At 37.0% G+C, this 17900-nt stretch overlaps 1 protein-coding gene across 9 annotated transcripts in view; it reads left to right on the top strand.

Moving 5' to 3' along the window:
* DISP1 (dispatched RND transporter family member 1) overlaps nucleotides 1–17900 on the top strand; it is a 164873-nt gene that overhangs the window by 102724 nt on the left and 44249 nt on the right. For all 9 annotated transcript variants that reach the window (XM_064383543.1, XM_064383536.1, XM_012459739.2 and 6 more), the window contains one exon: nucleotides 2088–2613. In XM_064383543.1, coding sequence (XP_064239613.1) covers nucleotides 2105–2613 — 509 coding nt within the window. In that variant the 5' untranslated portion in view covers nucleotides 2088–2104. The remainder of the gene's footprint in view (nucleotides 1–2087; nucleotides 2614–17900) is intronic.

Raw genomic sequence — 17900 nt, forward strand, 5'->3', positions numbered from 1 at the left:
CCTCCTTATGGAAAGGGCAGGAAGAGTTGTTGACTTTCCCATTTAACCCAGCAGATCCCATCAGCTGTGACAGCTTAGCTGAGGTACAGGTGGAGATTGGAGAAAAGCATGTGCCTTCAGTAATTTCTTTGAATGGAGTGCTTGTACAATGAGAGTTTCTAATTCTGGGAAATAATGGCATTGATCTCATCTAGTGATTGTTTCCTACATTATCTAACACATAATTAAACCTCTTAAATTTCAATTAACTTTTTTAAAAAAGTCCAATGCGTCTTTAAATGTTCTTTATTTTTTTCATAACATTTGCATGTTTTTCTTTTGTTAACAAAAGAAAAGTTATATTCTTCAGTAAACTGAAGTGTAAATGAGCAGATCTTGCTCAGATGGCACATTTAGAAAATGATGGGATGAGTAGAGTTCTTGCCTCCTGGATCAGATTAATGCTCTTTCCAGTCGGTATATCTACCCCGCCTCCCTGCTAGTTTAGATAATACATTTAACTACTATTACTCTGTGTTGGGTATATTACTTGAATGTTTTACATTGGATATTTGTTTTACATTGGATACATTGGGAAGTGATTTAATGAAGGAGAGAGCAACTGTATTTACTACAATTCAGAATCTGTATCAATGGTCATTATTAAAGGAGGTTTGAGATTGCCAAGCCATTTCAAAAGTGATGTAAGACTGATGAGGGAAGTAACATCTACTTGATTATTTATATTTTTAGATATTTTTAATTGCTTTGTCTTTCCTCTAAGCAATTTATGAAGAAATTCCTGTTGCATGATGTTTATTTAACTGAATTTGTGTGTGGAGGGGTGGGGGGGTGTTTGAGCAATTTTGTCTGAAAGGTAAATATGCTAAATTTACATCCTAGTGTGGGCATGCTCTGCTCACAAATGCCCCTGCTGAGTAGTTTACACACTGGGTGAAAATGTACATAGGTATCCTCATGGGAGATCCAGGTTTGCCAGTGAGATTACCATGTACTCAGACTGAAAAAGATGATTTCTTCTGGTTACCTGTGTGTCTGCCAGAGGTGGGGAAGGACTGGAGAGAGATTCCTCCAGAAGCTGTTTTGTCTACTTAGAGAATGGCAAGTCAGAATGGTTAGCGAGCCAAATTACAGTTTTCTTTTTTTGTTGTTGGCTTTCATGTGTGTGTTGAATAGACTAATAGCATTTGATGACCAATTTGTTTTTTACTGTGAATTTCCAGATTTTGGGTGTATGTTGCTCAGAGGGTGGTGCAGTGGGCAAGGAGATAAGGAGGTTGTGTCTTTTTGTTTTGTTGGTTGATTGAACACACTTGTACTGGTAATTTGAGCATCTTGGGATCTTCCTTTATATTGAAGGCCTCAACCCTTTGGTGGAAGGAAAAAGAAAGTAAGAAAAAAATCTCATTTGAAGCAAATCCCACCCATAATATTATTTTTCTAATGTGCAAGCAGTGTTACCTGTACTATATTACGTAGAATTTTACATCTGATATTTTGGTTGCTAGAATTCTTAGCTTTCCTGACTGGTTTTAATTTATTATTCTCTGACTTGAATAAGAAGAAAAATCATATATACTTGAGATTTTTCTAAGATATAAAACATTCTTAAGATTATTCAAATTATTTTAACCTTGTACAACTAATTGCCCTCAGAATGGCCCTTCATTTTTCCTGTCACTCCTAAATCAGAATATGCAAGCCAAGCATGATATTGTTGAAAAGCTGAAGGATGCTCTTTGTATCCTCTCCCCTCCCCTATGCAAAATGGTCTAGTTCTTAACTGATTACTTGTGCATCTAGGATGGGGTGAGAAGAAAGGCACTGAAAGGAGAGGTGGGCAGGAGAAAAGTGATCAGTGGGAATAGAAGAGGGTTCTTAAGGTGCATAAAATAGCTGGAGGAAAAAAGAGGAGTGCCACTGTGTTGCTGGGTCCATCACAGATGCTGCCAAATTTCCACTGCTGTCTCACAACTCTGCAAGAACCCTCATTTTCAAGGAGCTATTTTTAAATATCATACTTGTCTTTCCTACACATTTGCCTGCCTGACTATAACTGGGGAATTTTATGTGATTTTCTTTCTTAGGGTCAAGAAATTGGAGCATGGCTATGAGCAATGGAAACAATGATTTTGTGGTTCTGAGCAATAGTAGCATCACAACCGGTGCTGCTAACCTGAATCCCCTCACCCCCTGTGATGGAGACCATGCAGCCCAGCAGCTCACACCCAAAGAAGCAACAAGAACAAAAGTGAGTCCAAATGGATGCCTGCAACTTAACGGCACAGTTAAATCATCCTTACTGCCTTTAGACAACCAAAGAACGCCTCAGATGTTATCCCAATGCTGCCATCCTTGCCCGTACCATCACCCTTTGACTAGCCATAGCAGTCACCAAGAGTGCCATCCCGAGGCTGGCCCTGCAGCACCCTCTGCTTTGGCCTCGTGTTGCATGCAGCCACACTCCGAGTATTCTGCATCTCTTTGTCCAAATCATTCACCTGTGTATCAGACTACGTGCTGTCTTCAGCCCTCTCCATCCTTCTGCTTGCATCATCCGTGGCCTGACCATTTTCAGCATCAGCCTGTGCAACAGCACATTGCCAACATAAGGTAAGTGGTCTGAAAGTTTTGCTTTTAGCATTCAACCAATTCCACATGAACATGACTGCTTGCATTTATTTTTCTGAAAGGAGAGGAGAAAAATGTGGCATGGAAAGAAACCCTATGAAAATGCATATTTTGTGTATTATATGACACCAACAAAAATGCAAATAAAATAATACAGTATATCTATTTTATCCACTGACTTCTTAGTCAAATCCTCCCTTCCCCTTTCCCTTCTGCAAACTGGTTAGGAACTCCTGCTAGACCTTGAGTTATAAAATTTAACAGGAAGTTTTATTGTTAGCAATTTCTGTTATTGTGCATGGGAAGGATATTTATGATGAGACGACCCAAGCGACAGTCCTTTATTTACTGTTATTGATAGCGGTGAACATTTATCAGAAAGAAGTGAAAAAACAAAACAAAACAAAAAAACCCTTGCTTCTTTGTGGTGCCTTATGGCTGTGCTCGACAATTTCTATTCGTGCGTTTTGGTGACTATGTAGTACACTGAGATCAAATGAAAGTAGCAGTTCCCTTCATAGCAGATGAAACTGGCAAACTGTAGCATGGGACTTCTAAAAATATGTTTTGTAAAGCATTTTTAGATCTGGTGGATTGAAAAGTACTGGAAAAATGGATAACGTTGCCAGTGCTTATTTCCACCTCAGCCCATAGTTTCTTATATACATGATTTTCAGCTATTTTTTCCATGGGTAAGTTAAGTTGCATTCAGTACAGGTGAGCAGTGATAATATGATAATATATTTTAGGAAATACTAAGTACTTTGTAGAAAATGAGTCTTATTTCACATTTTTAAGTAATAAAAAAAGTTTAATTAGCTAGAAAAAGAGCATTCTCTTTAAAATTAGGGTATAATTTACATACAGGGAAATGTACAGATCTTAATTATTCGGTTTGATCAGTGGTGACAAATGTACACAAAAGTGTAATTCACACTTTGGTCTGATGTAGAACATTTCTATCACCCCAGAAGGTAAATTCCTTCATGCCCCTTCTCAGTTATTCCCTCTGTCTTCACCAGAAGCAATCACTGCTGAGTTCTATCGCTATAGATTTGTTTTACCTGCTCCTAGAACTTCATGTAAGTGGGATCATGCAGTGTGTACTCTTTCGTGTTTGGCAATTTTTGCTCAGCATGATGTTTTTGAGTTTCATCTAATTGTTGTATGTATTTGTTTTTCCATTTATTGCTGAGTAGCAATCCACTGTATGCGTGTAGCAAATTCACTTTTGATTAAAGAGTCAGGGCTGAGTGCTGCAGCTCATGGCTGCAGGGATTACAGAATCCCAATACTTTGGGAAGTTGAGGTGGGAGGATTGCTTGCGCCCAGGACTTCAAGGCCAGCCTGAGCAACATAGCAAGACTCTGTCTCTACAAAAAAAGTTTAAAAAAAAAAAAAGAAAAAGAGTCAGATCCAGAAAGGGATTAAGTGATAAATACTTTTCACCTTTATCAGGTTTGGAACATTGTTGAGATTATCTGGTTTCACTCTTTTTAAAGAGAGGAAGAGAAACATGGTAATAAAGCAGAAAGAAAGAGTGGGGAAGGGAAAAGAGGAGAGTTCTTCACAGCATGTTTCTGCAATTTCTGAATACATTTTCCATTTTGGATTTGAGAGTTTGAGAGTCTTTAGTTATAGGGATATGATAAATTCACCACATTTACCAAAGCCATTTCTTAGAATATTTGTCCTGACAACATTGTGCTACATGACTAGTTTTAGACTCTTTCCATTTTGAATCAAACTGTGTGAACAGTTGATTTTTAAATTATCATAAATATTGATGTTTCAAATAATAAATTATATGGTTGCAAAGTATGAAATAAGATAGATATTTCTGCATTTTGAAGCTGATACCTCCTTTTAAAAAATCAGAATGTTATATAACTATGGACAAATAACCAATTCTTTCAATATGGAAGGTTGTACCAAGATTTTCAGGATTTTGACTTGGCATTTCTCAGTGACCTCATTTGAAAGCAGTGAGATCCTTGTGTACACTTTAAATAGAATGACATTAAAAACAAACTGATACGCAGGGCTGAGCTCGTCACTACCCTTGGTGTGGGGTCATTGTTGGAACCAGAGCCTTTGCAATCACGGTGGACTTACACATGGATTGTGTGTGACCACTGGGTGCATAGACTTGTCCTTATAGGATTTGTCTTTATATGTTATCTAAAGAGAAAGAATGATGAAAAGCTAACTGCCTTCTGGAAAAAGAGTATGTTATTTAAAAGGGAATTGAGACCCATGGAGAAGTTGTTTGGAAGTAAAGGCTGTGGCTGAACTATACAATGTTTACATTTTAAAAGTTATGAGAGAAATAAAAATACTTCCATACTTAATTTGAAAAACACTGACTTAAAAATTGCCATAATTGTCCATCAAAAAGAGTTGTAGAAGAAGGTAGAATAGTATGAAGGAAATTTTTTATATTTAGAATTTTATCTTAAGAATTTGAGCCTTTTGGTTATTTGTTTGTAATAGGCATAAAATATTTTAAAGATGCCTGCAGAGGAATGGTACGTGTCCAGTTGTGTATGTTACACACCTTATTGTGCCTCATGATTGCTCTCCTATTTTCTACATTTGCTTATATAATCCACAAAGTTTACTGAATACTTATATGTGCCAGGCGCTGAGGATGTAATTCCAAACAAGTTGAGACATTCTTTTGCCTTCATAGAGCTTTAAACTAGTAGGAAGGGAGACACTAAAGCAAATAGCAGCTACAGTATTGTGGTAAGTACTATCAAGAAGGAATACACAGAGCTGAAGATGAAGAAGTTACAAATGGAGAGAATTGAAGAGGCTTGTCTTTTAGATAGAGGGAACAGTTTATGTAAATACTTTTATAAGGTGGTATGAGCTCAGCTCCAGCATAGGTCAGTATGGCTGGACCCTAGTGGAAGAGAGAATGGTAGCAAGAGGAGAGGTATACTAAGACTAAGTCCTGAAGGGTATTGTAAACCACATTAATGCAATCACTAGACTTCATCCTGAGGTTAATGAGGACCCATTATAGATTTGTGATTTTTTTGTGATTTTTTTTATTATGGTGAAATATATATAACGTAAAATTTAATATTGTAATAATTTTTAAGTATAGAGTTTAGTGACATTAAATACATTCACATTGTTGTACAACCATCACTACCGCCTTTGTCCTGAACTATTTCATCTTCCCAAACTGAAACTCCATACTCATTAAATTATACTCCACCTGCCCCTGGCAGCCACTAGTTTTTGTCTCCATGAATTTGACTTCTCTATACCCCTCAAATAAGTGGAATCATACAGTATTTGTCTTTTTTTTGTCTGGCTTATTTCACTCAGCATAATGTCTTCAAGGTTCATTCATGTTGCAGCATGTGTCAGAATTTCCTTTCTTTTTAAGGCTCAATAATACTCCATTGTGTATTTATATATTATATTTTATCAATTTATTCATTGATGGACACTTCCATCTTTTGGGCATTGTGGCTATTGTGAATAATGCTGCTATGAACTTGGTTTCTGTTCAAGTCCCTGCTTTTAGTTCTTTTGGGTATATGCCCAGACCAGAAGTAGAATTGCTGGAGCATATGGTAATTCTGTTTTTAGCTTTCTGAGGAGCTGCTTTCCATAGTGGCTGCACCATTTTATGCCAGCAGTGCAAAAAGTTCCAAGATTTCCAGATCCTGCCAACACTTGTTATTTTATCTGATTTTTTTTAAGAGTAGGCATCCTAATTGATATGAGATTATAAATTTTAAAGCAGAAAAGAAACACAGTAAGAAACATTTTAGGAAGTTTCATCATTTGCGTTGTGGAGAGTAGATTGAATTGGGTCAGGACTGTTGTAGATATGAAGACCACTAGAAGGCTTATTACAGTAGTTCAGGTGAGAAATGTGGTAACTTGAACCATGATTTAGAAATAAATTCATTCTAGAGAGATTTAGGAGGTGGAATCTACTAGATTTGTTGGATAATTGGATATCAGAGGGGTGAAGGGAGGAAGAATCACAACTGCTTTTCAGTTTCCTGGCTTGAGCAACTGTTTGGGTTGATGGTAATGCCATTCACTAAAGTGGGGAAGAAGGGAACTAAGTAAACAGAGCTGAGACATTGAGCTTCCAGAGAGTACTACAGAGTATCAGTAACAGTGAAAGAGTGATGTCCCTTGAGCTTTGAAAGAATGAGGTCTCTGGGTAATACATGACAATGCACTGAGGGCAATACTGGTGGGGGTTATATTAGAATGAACACTGAAGCACTTAGACTCAGGCCAGCAGGCATTATATTTGCAAAATTGTGCTATAGGCAAGGCACTAAGTGAGGTACTATCTCATCCTTTCCCCAACCAATAAAATATCCGTAGAAGCAAATGTGCTCTTGGATAGAGCTGCTATGTATGGGAGAACAGGACAGTTTCAGAAAGTCCGCGCAGGATGTCCTTGGTAAGGAATTCTGAAAATGAAGATGTTGGACAATGCTTTCCCACCTTTCGTTTTCTACACAACGCTTTCAGGAACTTACTGTAACAAAGGTTTTAGAGGTTGATCTCTACCAGGAACTTTAAGTCCTTTTGGTTTTCTTTATTGTGGTTTATTGCCATGTAATCTTTAAGTTTTTTTAAAATTGATAACATCAAGTAAATACTTAATGAAATATTATTCAATTAATATTTAAGACGTATTTATGACTTCACATTACCTTAAAGGGTATTTTAAACATTGACTGCCTTAGAGTAAAATTATATAGTGATGGAAGATCCTAAGTGCTATCAATTTTTATTGCTATTTGCACCTATACCACGAATGGGCCCACCTGTTTGTATTTGAAAGTATTTTTTAAAGTTTTTATTTGTTTATGAAGCACTTAAGCCATCGAGAATGTTTTAAAGAATTAATCAGATAGAAAACATAATTTTAACCTAGGCCAATTGCTACATATAGTGGACTGCATTACATCCCCTCTTGATTCTTAAGCTCAAATAAATCTTTCTAAAAGATTCATTATATCAACCATCTGTGTGTATGTCTGTATTTTTTTAATTCTTTTTTAGTCTTTCAATTAATAAAATTACGGCCGGGTGCAGGAGCTCACACTTGTAATCCAGCACTTTGGGAAGCCAAGATGGGCCGATCACTTGAGGTCAAGAGTTTGAGACCAGCCTGGTCAGCAATAGTGAAACCCCATCTCTGCTAAAATTACAAAAATTGGCCAGGTGTGGTGGCACGCATCTGTACTCCCAGATATGGAGGCTGAGGCAGGGGAATCACTTGAACCCGGGAGGTAGAGGTTGCAGTGAGCCGGGATTGTGCCACTGTACTCCAGTCTGGGAGACAGAGGGAGACTGTCTTTAAATAAAGAAAGAAAAGTAAAATAAAATGGAATTAAGATTATTGCAAGGATCACATTTAATATGTCTGTTTTAATTATTGCCAAATATTAAGTAGCTTAAATAGCTTTTATTTTAAAGCTTTAGATTTCATTTTAAAGCTTCATGCTTTTGTATTTGTAGATTCCTGTTCTTATATACATTACTCAGCCATTAATTAACATGTCTAATTGAGAACAATAAGGAATTTTATTTTATTTTGTTTGTTTGTTTGTTTGTTTTGAGACAGAGTCTCTGTCACCCACGCTGGCGTGCAGTGGCATGATCTCAGCTCACTGCAACCTCCGTCTCCCATGTTTAAGCGATTCTCCTGCCTCAGCCTTCCAAACAGCTGGGATTACAGGCGCACACTATCATGCCCAGCTAATTTTTGTGTTTTTAGTAGAGACGGGGTTTCACCATGTTGGCCAGGCAGGTCTTGAACTCCTGGCCTCAAGTGTTCTGCCCACCTCCGCCCCTCAAAGTCCTGGGATTACAGACATGAGACACTACTCCCGGCAACAATAAGGAATTTTAAAAGGCTGACAATAGTCTCTCCTCACCATGAGGCAAGACCTATACTAACAAGTCCTAAACCTAACTGATCATCTTTGGAATCACTTGGGAGTTAAAAAATAAAATAAGTGGAATAATAATAATAAGACATTTCTTTTGCAGTAGAAACAATAAATAACTCTAACAGTTGAGAGGTAAGAAGGATCCCCTGGAAGGATCCCTGTAGGTTACCAACGTTAGGGACTGAAAAGAATAGAACATTAGTGGCCCTTGAAGGATGACTAGAAATTAATGAAGGGAAGGAGGCAAAACATGGAAAGCGGAGGAAAGTTGTGAAGGGAAAGCTTTCCAAAGAAAAGCCTTAAAATATTTTTTAAAACATGTAAGAAAGATAAAGAGAACAAGATTGTGGGACCAGAAGGTCACTGTGGGTGTCACCAGTCTAAATCCTGAACACAGTCCATTTGATGATCTGTTCTTTATCCTCCAGAGAGCTGGAAAATGCCTCTCAAAAAGCCAGTCACATTCCACGTGTGCTAGTTGAAGCAAGTTTTGAGTTACTCATTTGGGATCCTCTTACTGCCATATTAAAGTGAAAGAGTAATGGTATTATTGCACAATAAATAAAAAGTTCTGCATCCAAAAATAGCACACCAGAGTTCTAATCTAAACTACACCTACCTTTTAATTTGGTGTTGCAAAGAAATATTCTTAATTGTAACAGAAGGACTCCATAAATGACAGTTGGCAATGCTACAGACTCATTATCATGATAGGGAACCTGTGATATTTTTGGGTACCTGCCAAATGCATTTTTATTTATCCAAAGTGATTTCATAGACAGATGGCCATTTTGAATGTTTCTTGTGACGCACTAGAGGAATTAGAGCTATATGGAGTTAAGAATGCTTGGCATAGAGGGGACTGTAGAGCCCTGGGACTAGCTTAGCCCCTTAAGGTTAACTAAATATTGTCCCAGCCACCCCTATATGTTATGGCTGTATAATTTTTGTAACTTACATTTCCTTTCTTCTTTATTTCTTCATTCATTTTCTAATTTCTGACGTACTTTTTTCAGAGGTTTTCTTTTGGTTTCTCCTTAAGACATTAGTTATTTTCTGTGAAGGGACCTCTTTTAAAATGAAAAAAAAAGTAAGAAATGAGAATTCTTGAATTATATTAAAAAAACAAGAATTCTACCACCAGAGTTCTTGTTTCTTTGTATATGCTGTATCATGACATCCAGGGGTAAAATCACAGCTCTGAGCATCATCTCCCAAAGTGTCTTACTTCGCCACACATGGCCTATGGTGACTCACCCTTTCCCTTTTCCTTAGCCCTGTTGATTGTATTATTTTGTTAGCCAGAAAATTTAAGCCACAAATCACTCTGAACACTTCATCAACACTGGGGCATGACCCCCGAGCATTCACACAGATCCCACAGTCTCTGCTTTACCCAGATAGCCCAGAGTCCATTCAAATGCTTCTCTAAGATGTGGCAGCAATGAATGGAGGAATTCAGGGTTAGTGATTCACCTACTTAGCATGTGCTTAATAAGTGTTAGGTGCTGGAGACAGGTGGAAACTGCAAAGTCTGGTTCCTGACTTCAGAGATGTGGGAGTAATGTGGACAAGGTAAGACACTTAGATTTTAGCATAGGGTGACCATAGATAGATTATCATCTTTGATGGGTATTTACAGAATAGCTGTTGTATTCGCTGGAGCACAGAAGTTAAATACCAGTACTTTTACAGAGGCACAGGCAAGTTTTATATATTAATACAAAACGAGAACCAGACTATATAGTTTTACAAATTCATATTCTCCTCTTTTCCTCTCTTAGCATTGAAAGATTACTAATACTAAAACAATCATTTCTCTTTATTTTTTACATAAATTATTACCTCTCTAGAATTTCTGGATAAGTGTCTTTTGCAAGAAGGAATAGCTAAACTGCAATCTTTAGATATTTGCTTTTCAATAAACGCCAATAAAATCAAAAATTCGGTTATTTGGTTATACTGGTCACATTTTCAGTACTCGGTAGCCACATGTGGCTAGTAGCTACCATATTGGACAGCATCGATGGAGAACGTTTCCATCATTGCAGAAAGTTTTATTGAACAGGATTACCTTTCTTGGCTCTGTTAAAACAACTGAGGTCCCTTTTCAACATTCATGGCAGCAAATGAAACTTATATGATATAGAATAACAGCACTATTTGACGGTGAATACTTTTTTTGTTGACATAATTCAACTTAGGATTTGCTTGTATTTTGTTTACTAAATAACAGAGAAATGACAAAATATCTCTTCAAAAATCTGAAGCACTAAAAGTCCTGTATTAGCAAAAAAATTGTGTAACAAGTAGGCAATATCCTTCAAAATCTTCTAGAGGCCACAATTACATTTCACAAAAGCCACTGTATATCTTTATGAGTCAAAAAGTATCATCTTATGTAGTTTATAGTTGCAATTGTAAGTAGATCTAAAATATAAATGGAAAAATGTAGTTTTTCTCCAGGATAGAGTATAGCTAGCCTCTAGAAACAATCATTGTTGCTACATTATAATTCATTTTTCTTTTCTCAATTCCCTCTCCTTTCCTCATTGTACGACATGAAGTAGTAAGAACATCTGTGTAAAATGAGAGTAACAGTAGCTATCCTGCATTTAGCACGGTGCCTGATACCAAATATTAATCTCCCTTTTGTTCTCTATTTTTGGCGCTTTCACTTTCTCTTAAGTTTTGTTGTTGTTGTTGTTGTTGTTGTTGCATGCCTTGCTTAATCCTGTTGGTATTTTTTAGAAATGAAGTTATTACTGAATCCTGGTTTGTATAAAGACATGATGTGTTCCTTTTCATTCTTATTTATAAATGACATACCTCACATGACCAACCTATAGGAAAGAGCAAGTGGAAAAAAATGGTCACTTTGCCTTCTGGAGGAGAAAAAGGGGTTGTTAAGAACAAATGGGCCTCTTTAGCCCCCAGAACTCAGAGCCTTTTTACTTTACACTGAGTATATAATCTGATTATGATATTTACTTTTAGAAGAAGTCTGGTAAGATTTAATTTTGATTTCAGTCAAACCAGGATTTATTTTGATATTCCTTAAAGTAGTCAAATTAACTTTTTAAAAAAGGATAATGTTTATAAAATTTTAAATGTTCCAGGCTTGCTTGCCAAAGGCAGTCAGCTTGGCAGTCAGATGGAATGAAGGCCTATTTTTTAGAAGGACTTCTTTGAGAGAGTTCTTCTTTTATTATAAATGAAGAGATTTTAGAGTGTGCTGCGCCTGAAGGAACACATTGTACATTCTGTAATACATTTCAGAATATGAGCCTTGGTCATTTTTTTACCTTAATAATGAATGTCAGAAAACAATGCCTTCTTTATTTCATAAAATTAATAATATAACATTTTAGAATGAAGCAAATATATTCTTTAATTATCCCCTTTCCATATTAGTGCCGGTTGTTTAGCAGATAGTATGGAGAGTAAAGGAGAAAAAAAGAAATGGTTTAGGTTTTCTCTTTCTCTTTTTGGAAAAAAAATTTTTCAAAGATTGTAAAACATTTGGCAAACAATCAGACTTAAAAAAAAAGCATTGTTACGGATCAGTTACATGTCTAATTCCAGGAAAAAGACACTTGTGATCTATTGCATCTTGTTTCCAAACTTAAGTGGATTGTTATTTATAAGAATTTATAAAACTTAACATTTAAAGGACAGTTTTGATTGCTATAATATTTTGTGTTCTTTTCAGCAAAATTGACTCTACAAAATTATCTCTTTTTTTTTTAAACACAAACCAGATATTCAACTGATTATTTGGTATTTTGGAGTTTGAAATACAGCCTAGGGCCTGGGAGCCATTCACAGTTCAATAAATATTTGTTGAATGAATGAATGATTGCAAAAAAAAAAAAGAAATCTCAAGATACATCTTCTTTTGCAAAAAGTTAACAAAACTTAACAACAAAAACCTCGTGAAGTTAGATTGGTCACTGCCATCAAACAGCTTATACTCTAGAAGGTGAAGAATGATTTCAGCAAAAATAACCAAACTCTCTGAATGCCAAAATCAGGGTTTAGAGGGTCATGTGAGTCCTAAAGAGGGGGATGGAGTCATAGGAGAGCTAAGAGAAAGTGTCATGGGAGATGGGAGGGGCTTTTCAAAATTGAACAAGAGGCCAGGCCAAGCTGGCTTCCGTCTGTCATCCCAGCACTTGAAGAGGCCGAGGCAGGAGGATCACTTGAGCCCAGGAGTTAAAGACTAGCCTGGGAACACAGTGAGACCCTGTGTATACTAAAAATACAAAAATAAAAATAAAATAAATGAACAAGCATGCAACTGCCTGAAATGTGGGAACAGGAGGCCTGGAGGCACCAGAAACATGGCAATAAGTGGTGGGGGTGGGGTGTGGGGGCTGGGGAATGCAGGCAGTCCCCTTTGTCTGGAGACGGGCCAGAGAAGGCATCACAATACACTGTAGTTAGTCCAAGAAGATTGCTCCCCTAAAATGAATTCTGAATGCTGTGTAATCATTGTGAAGCTTTTTTTTTTTTTTTGAAACAGAGCCTCACTCTGTCACCCAGGATGGAGTGGAGTGGTGCAATCTCAGCTCACTGCAACCTCCGCCTCCGGGTTCATGCAATTCTCCCGCCTCAGCCTCTCGAGTAGCTGGGACTACAGACACACCACCACCATGCCCAGCTAATGTTTGCATTTTATCAGGACATGGTTTTACCATGTTGGCCAGGCTGGTCTCAAACTCCCAACCTCAAGCGATCTGCCTACCTCAAGCTCCCAAAATGCTGGCATGAACCACAGCACCCAGCCTAAAGCATTTATTAAATACAGATAGTCTGTGACTTATAGTTTGAGTTATGATTTTTTTGCTATTACAATGGTGCAGAAACAATATGCATTCAGTAGAAACTGTACTTCAGATTTTGAATTTTGATCTTTTCCTGGGCTCAGGCCCAGTGTGCTTTCAGCTGTGTATGTAGATGGCAAGTACCCATACCATTCTGTTTCTCACTTTCAGTACAGTGTTCAATAAATTGCATGAGATATTCAATACTTTAGGGGAACACGGAGAGGGGCCAAGGACAGTCTCCTGCAGGGAGAGCCAGCAAGGAAATAACTCTTTCTGTTTGCTGAACTCAGACCACCCCCAGGACATTTACCAATCTAGTGTAAGTGACTGTAAAGCAGTCAGTAGATTTTAAACTGGTGGATAAACTCTCAGCTCCTAAATAAGACTTGTGTCTTTTCTTTGTTCATATGCATTTTTTTGAATTTAGAAAGCAGAATGAAATGAAAGAATCTAAGAGCAAATTTGATACCTTTATTCTATGTAAATTTGCTGAGCTAGTTTAGTGAAATCAGTTTCTTTTCCCTATTTGCATGGTATAGGATTCTAATAGTTACCAAATACTTTGAGATTCAAGTATAATGCTTTCTACAGGAATGTAAGCAATTTACTGTTTCCAAGCACAATTTTGTTGTGTCTAGTGAGAAGCAAGGATGGACAGTTAGTACATTCATTCCTTTGGACCCTATTTGTGTGTCTGTGGTCACTCGGGCCTGCCCACCTCCCTTTTCCTAAAACACTGCTTTCATTATGTCACTCCTCTGCTCAGAAATCTTCCAATTTCCCCAAATTCCTTGACCTGGCATTGAAAGTTTCCCTTTGAGGGATGGAGTATGTGTTGTGGGGGAGGAAAGGGTACTTCATGGAGGAAGAGTTCCCCTAGCCCTGGACAGGAAGGAACACGGTGACAGGTCTCAGTGCATATTACTGTGACGGAGTTTCTCCCCAGCACATTAGACAGAAATCTGACTAATGACTCTGTCTTCGTTTCCACTTATACATAATGAGGAGCTGTAACAAGGTTATATATTCTGGGTCTTTTTTTTTAGGTATTAGTCTAGAACTTCGTTTGGTTTTGGTTTGGGCTGGTTTCTTTGTTTGTTGCGGTCAGCCATACCATAAAGTTACCAGAAACCAAAACTACTTCCTTATAAAGCAATCCCTAGTAAAGATTTATTTATTAAGTATTGTTTGATTGTTGACATGTTTCTCCGTAATGCATAGGGTTAAACTCTACATTGAGCTCCAAATTATATTAATTTGTTTTTTAACCCTAATCTGACCTCTTTCTCCCAAAGCTTAAGATTCTTACTGAGCAACATCAGTGTTTGGTGAGTGTTTGGGCTTGAGGATTGCAGACTTCATTCCAGTATTCCATGCTCTTAAATTAGTTAAGTTTAATAAGATTTTTCTGGCTTTCTTATGGGCTTTTCTTGGATCTCATATTAATGATTATTATTCACATCTTATTAAGAAAACTATTATGCTCTTATTAAGCATGTTTTGTACAGGGCTCACAGCAACAGTCTGGCATGAAAAGGGTTGAGTTTAAGGGTAAGTACTTTATAATTTAGTGTAACTTTAGAATGTAACACATGGGACTGTGCTTTATAACCTCCAACTAAACCATGCAAATGTAACTTCATAGGCTAAAGGAGAATGTTTCTTTTTAACCAAAGCTACTTTTCAAACATTTAAAAATATTTTTAATTAACCTGTCATCCTTTTCAGATTTCTAATTGCTCTAAACTATTTTTTTTTACTGTTGTAAAAAAAAAAGGCATTCTTAGATTCCTTTTTTGGGGTGTGCATTGTACAGGAGGACCAGAGCCATGTTACATTTTAACCTTTAGAACTGCCCTTTTCTCTCCTGATAAGTGGCAGATAAAAATGTATTTAAAAATGAATTTCCCAGACCAGGTGTGGTGGCTCACACCTGTAATCCCAGCTCTTTGGGAGGCTAAGGCAGATGGATTGCATGAGGTCAGGAGTTCAAGACCAGCCTGGCCAACGTGGTGAAACCCTGTCTCTACTAAAAATATAAAAATTAGCCAGGTGTGGCAGTGGATGCCTGTAATTCCAGCTACTCAGGAGGCTGAGGAAGGAGGATCACTTGAACCCAGGAGGTAAAGGTTACAGTGAGCCAAGATCGTGCCACTGCACTTTAGCCTGGGAGACAGAATAAGACTCTGTCTAAATAAAAAATAAAAATAAAAATAGATTTCCCATGCCCTGCTTCTTTCACCTTTCAACAAATAGCATAATAGTTGCCCTTTAACTAGTGATCTGCTAGGCCTTGGAACTCATCTTAAGAAGAAATAATTAATAAGAGGAAATGGCACCTCAAGATCTTTCCCCCATTCCTGCCCAGTTTTGTATTACACAATTTCTTTCTTGTTAACTGAAATAACAAATAGCATCATTTCTTGCCTGCTACTTAGGAAGAGAATGTAGTAAGAGAAAAGTTCCTTTTTAACCTAAGTTGGAACTGAAGCTGTTACATGAAAGTCTGATCTGTTCCAGCTTAGGTTTGTTCCAATTTATAGGATTTTGAGTTCATATAGGATAGGCAGAGACCATGTACATTATGCACAAAACCTATTTTTGAAGGTAGCATCACATAGAAATGCTTTCTTCAGTTGCTAATGAAGATAACTATTCAGCAGATCTAATGAGTGTGCATTTGTGCTCTGTGGCATTTCCATCAGATAGACATACTTATTTTTCTTTTACCAAAAAGTTTTGGTTGAGTTGGCTCTGGGATTGATAAATACATGCACACAGCACATTTCTGTCATTGTTCACTGCAGTCTTTTAACACATCTTCTCAGCAATATTCTTAATGTTTCCAGGGTGAAAACTGCAAATTATTTACCCACTGAATTAATCAGTAGCCATTGAATGCTTAAATGGGCTTTAAAGTAGACAAAAGTAAAAGAGAGCAAAGAAAATTAAGCAGTAAGAGGGCCCATAATCCGAAGACATTTGAGCAGCCACTTTAGTCATTTTGAAACACATGCTTTATTTTTTCCCTTAGACTGGCACATCCCTGTCATTTATAAAAAGAATATACATTTGTAAATTTAAGGTGTAGATATTCATTATTGAAGGTAGAAATGGTCCTAATCATTAGGTGTCTAGATATATCTGAAGAGAAGTAAATTCAACATGGTTTTAAATACGATTTTGTATTGCATAATTTAGAAATTAAATATTTTAGTTTTCTTTAGTTAAACTAAGAGATTCTGTTTAAAAATATGATTTAAAAGAAAAGCAATTCTTCATCTTTGTGAATTGTCTTTAAATTTTCGCTTATACTATAGAATGTGCTTAACCAGAATATTGTAAGATATTTAACAAGAAGAGCTAACCATTCTAAATATATGTGCACCCAGTACAGGAGCACCCAGATTCATAAAACAAGTTCTTAGAGAGCTATAAAGAGACTTAGACTCCCACACAATAATAATGGAGACTTTAACACCCCACTGTTAATATTAGATCAACAAGATAGAAAATTAACAAGGATATTCAGGACTTGAACTCAGCTCTGGATCAAGTGGACCTAATATACATCTACAGAACTCTCCACCCCAAATCAACAGAATATACATTCTTCTCACTGCCCCCACATGGCACTTATTCTGAAATCGACCACATAATTGGAAGTAAAATGCTCCTCAGCAAATGCAAAAGAACTGAAATCCTAACAGTCTCTCAGACCACACAGCAATCAAATTAGAACTCAGGATTCAGAAACTCACTAAAAACCACACAATTACATGGAAATTGAATAACCTGCTCCTAATTGACTCCTGGGTAAATAATGAAATTAAGGCAGAAATCAAGAAGTTCTTTGAAACTAATGAGAACAGAGAGACAACATGCCAGAATCTCTGGGACACAGCTAAAGCAGTGTTAAGAGGGAAATTTATAGCACTTAAATGCCCACATCAGGAAGCTAGAAAGATCTCAAATCGACACCCTAACACCACAATTGAAAGAGCTAGAGAGGCAAGCGCAAACTAATCCAAAGGCTAACAGAAGACAACAAATAACTAAGATCAGAGCAAAATTGAAGGAGACAGAGACACGAAAAACTCTCCAAAAAAAGTCAGTGAATCCAGGAGCTGGTTTTTTGAAAAAAATTAACAAAATAGACCACTAGCTAGACTAATAAAGAAAAGAAAGAAGACTCAAATAGACACAATAAAAAAATGATAGAGGGGATATCACTACTGACTCCACAGAAATGCAAACTACCATGAGACAATACAATAAACACCTCTACAGAAATAAACTAGGAAATCTAGAAGAAATGGATAAATTCTTGGATGCATACATCCTCCCAAGACTAAACCAGGAAGAAGTTGAATCCTTGAATAGCCCAGTAAGAAGTTCTGAAATTACTAAGAGGCAGTAATTAGTAGCCTACCAACCAAAATAAGCCCAAGACCAGACTGATTTCACAGTCAAATTCTACCAGAGGTACAAA

This window comes from Aotus nancymaae, unplaced genomic scaffold (assembly GCF_030222135.1).
Source record: "Aotus nancymaae isolate 86718 unplaced genomic scaffold, 86718_ANA_hifiasm-v0.15.2.pri h1tg000032l_0, whole genome shotgun sequence".
Classification (NCBI taxonomy): domain Eukaryota; kingdom Metazoa; phylum Chordata; class Mammalia; order Primates; family Aotidae; genus Aotus; species Aotus nancymaae.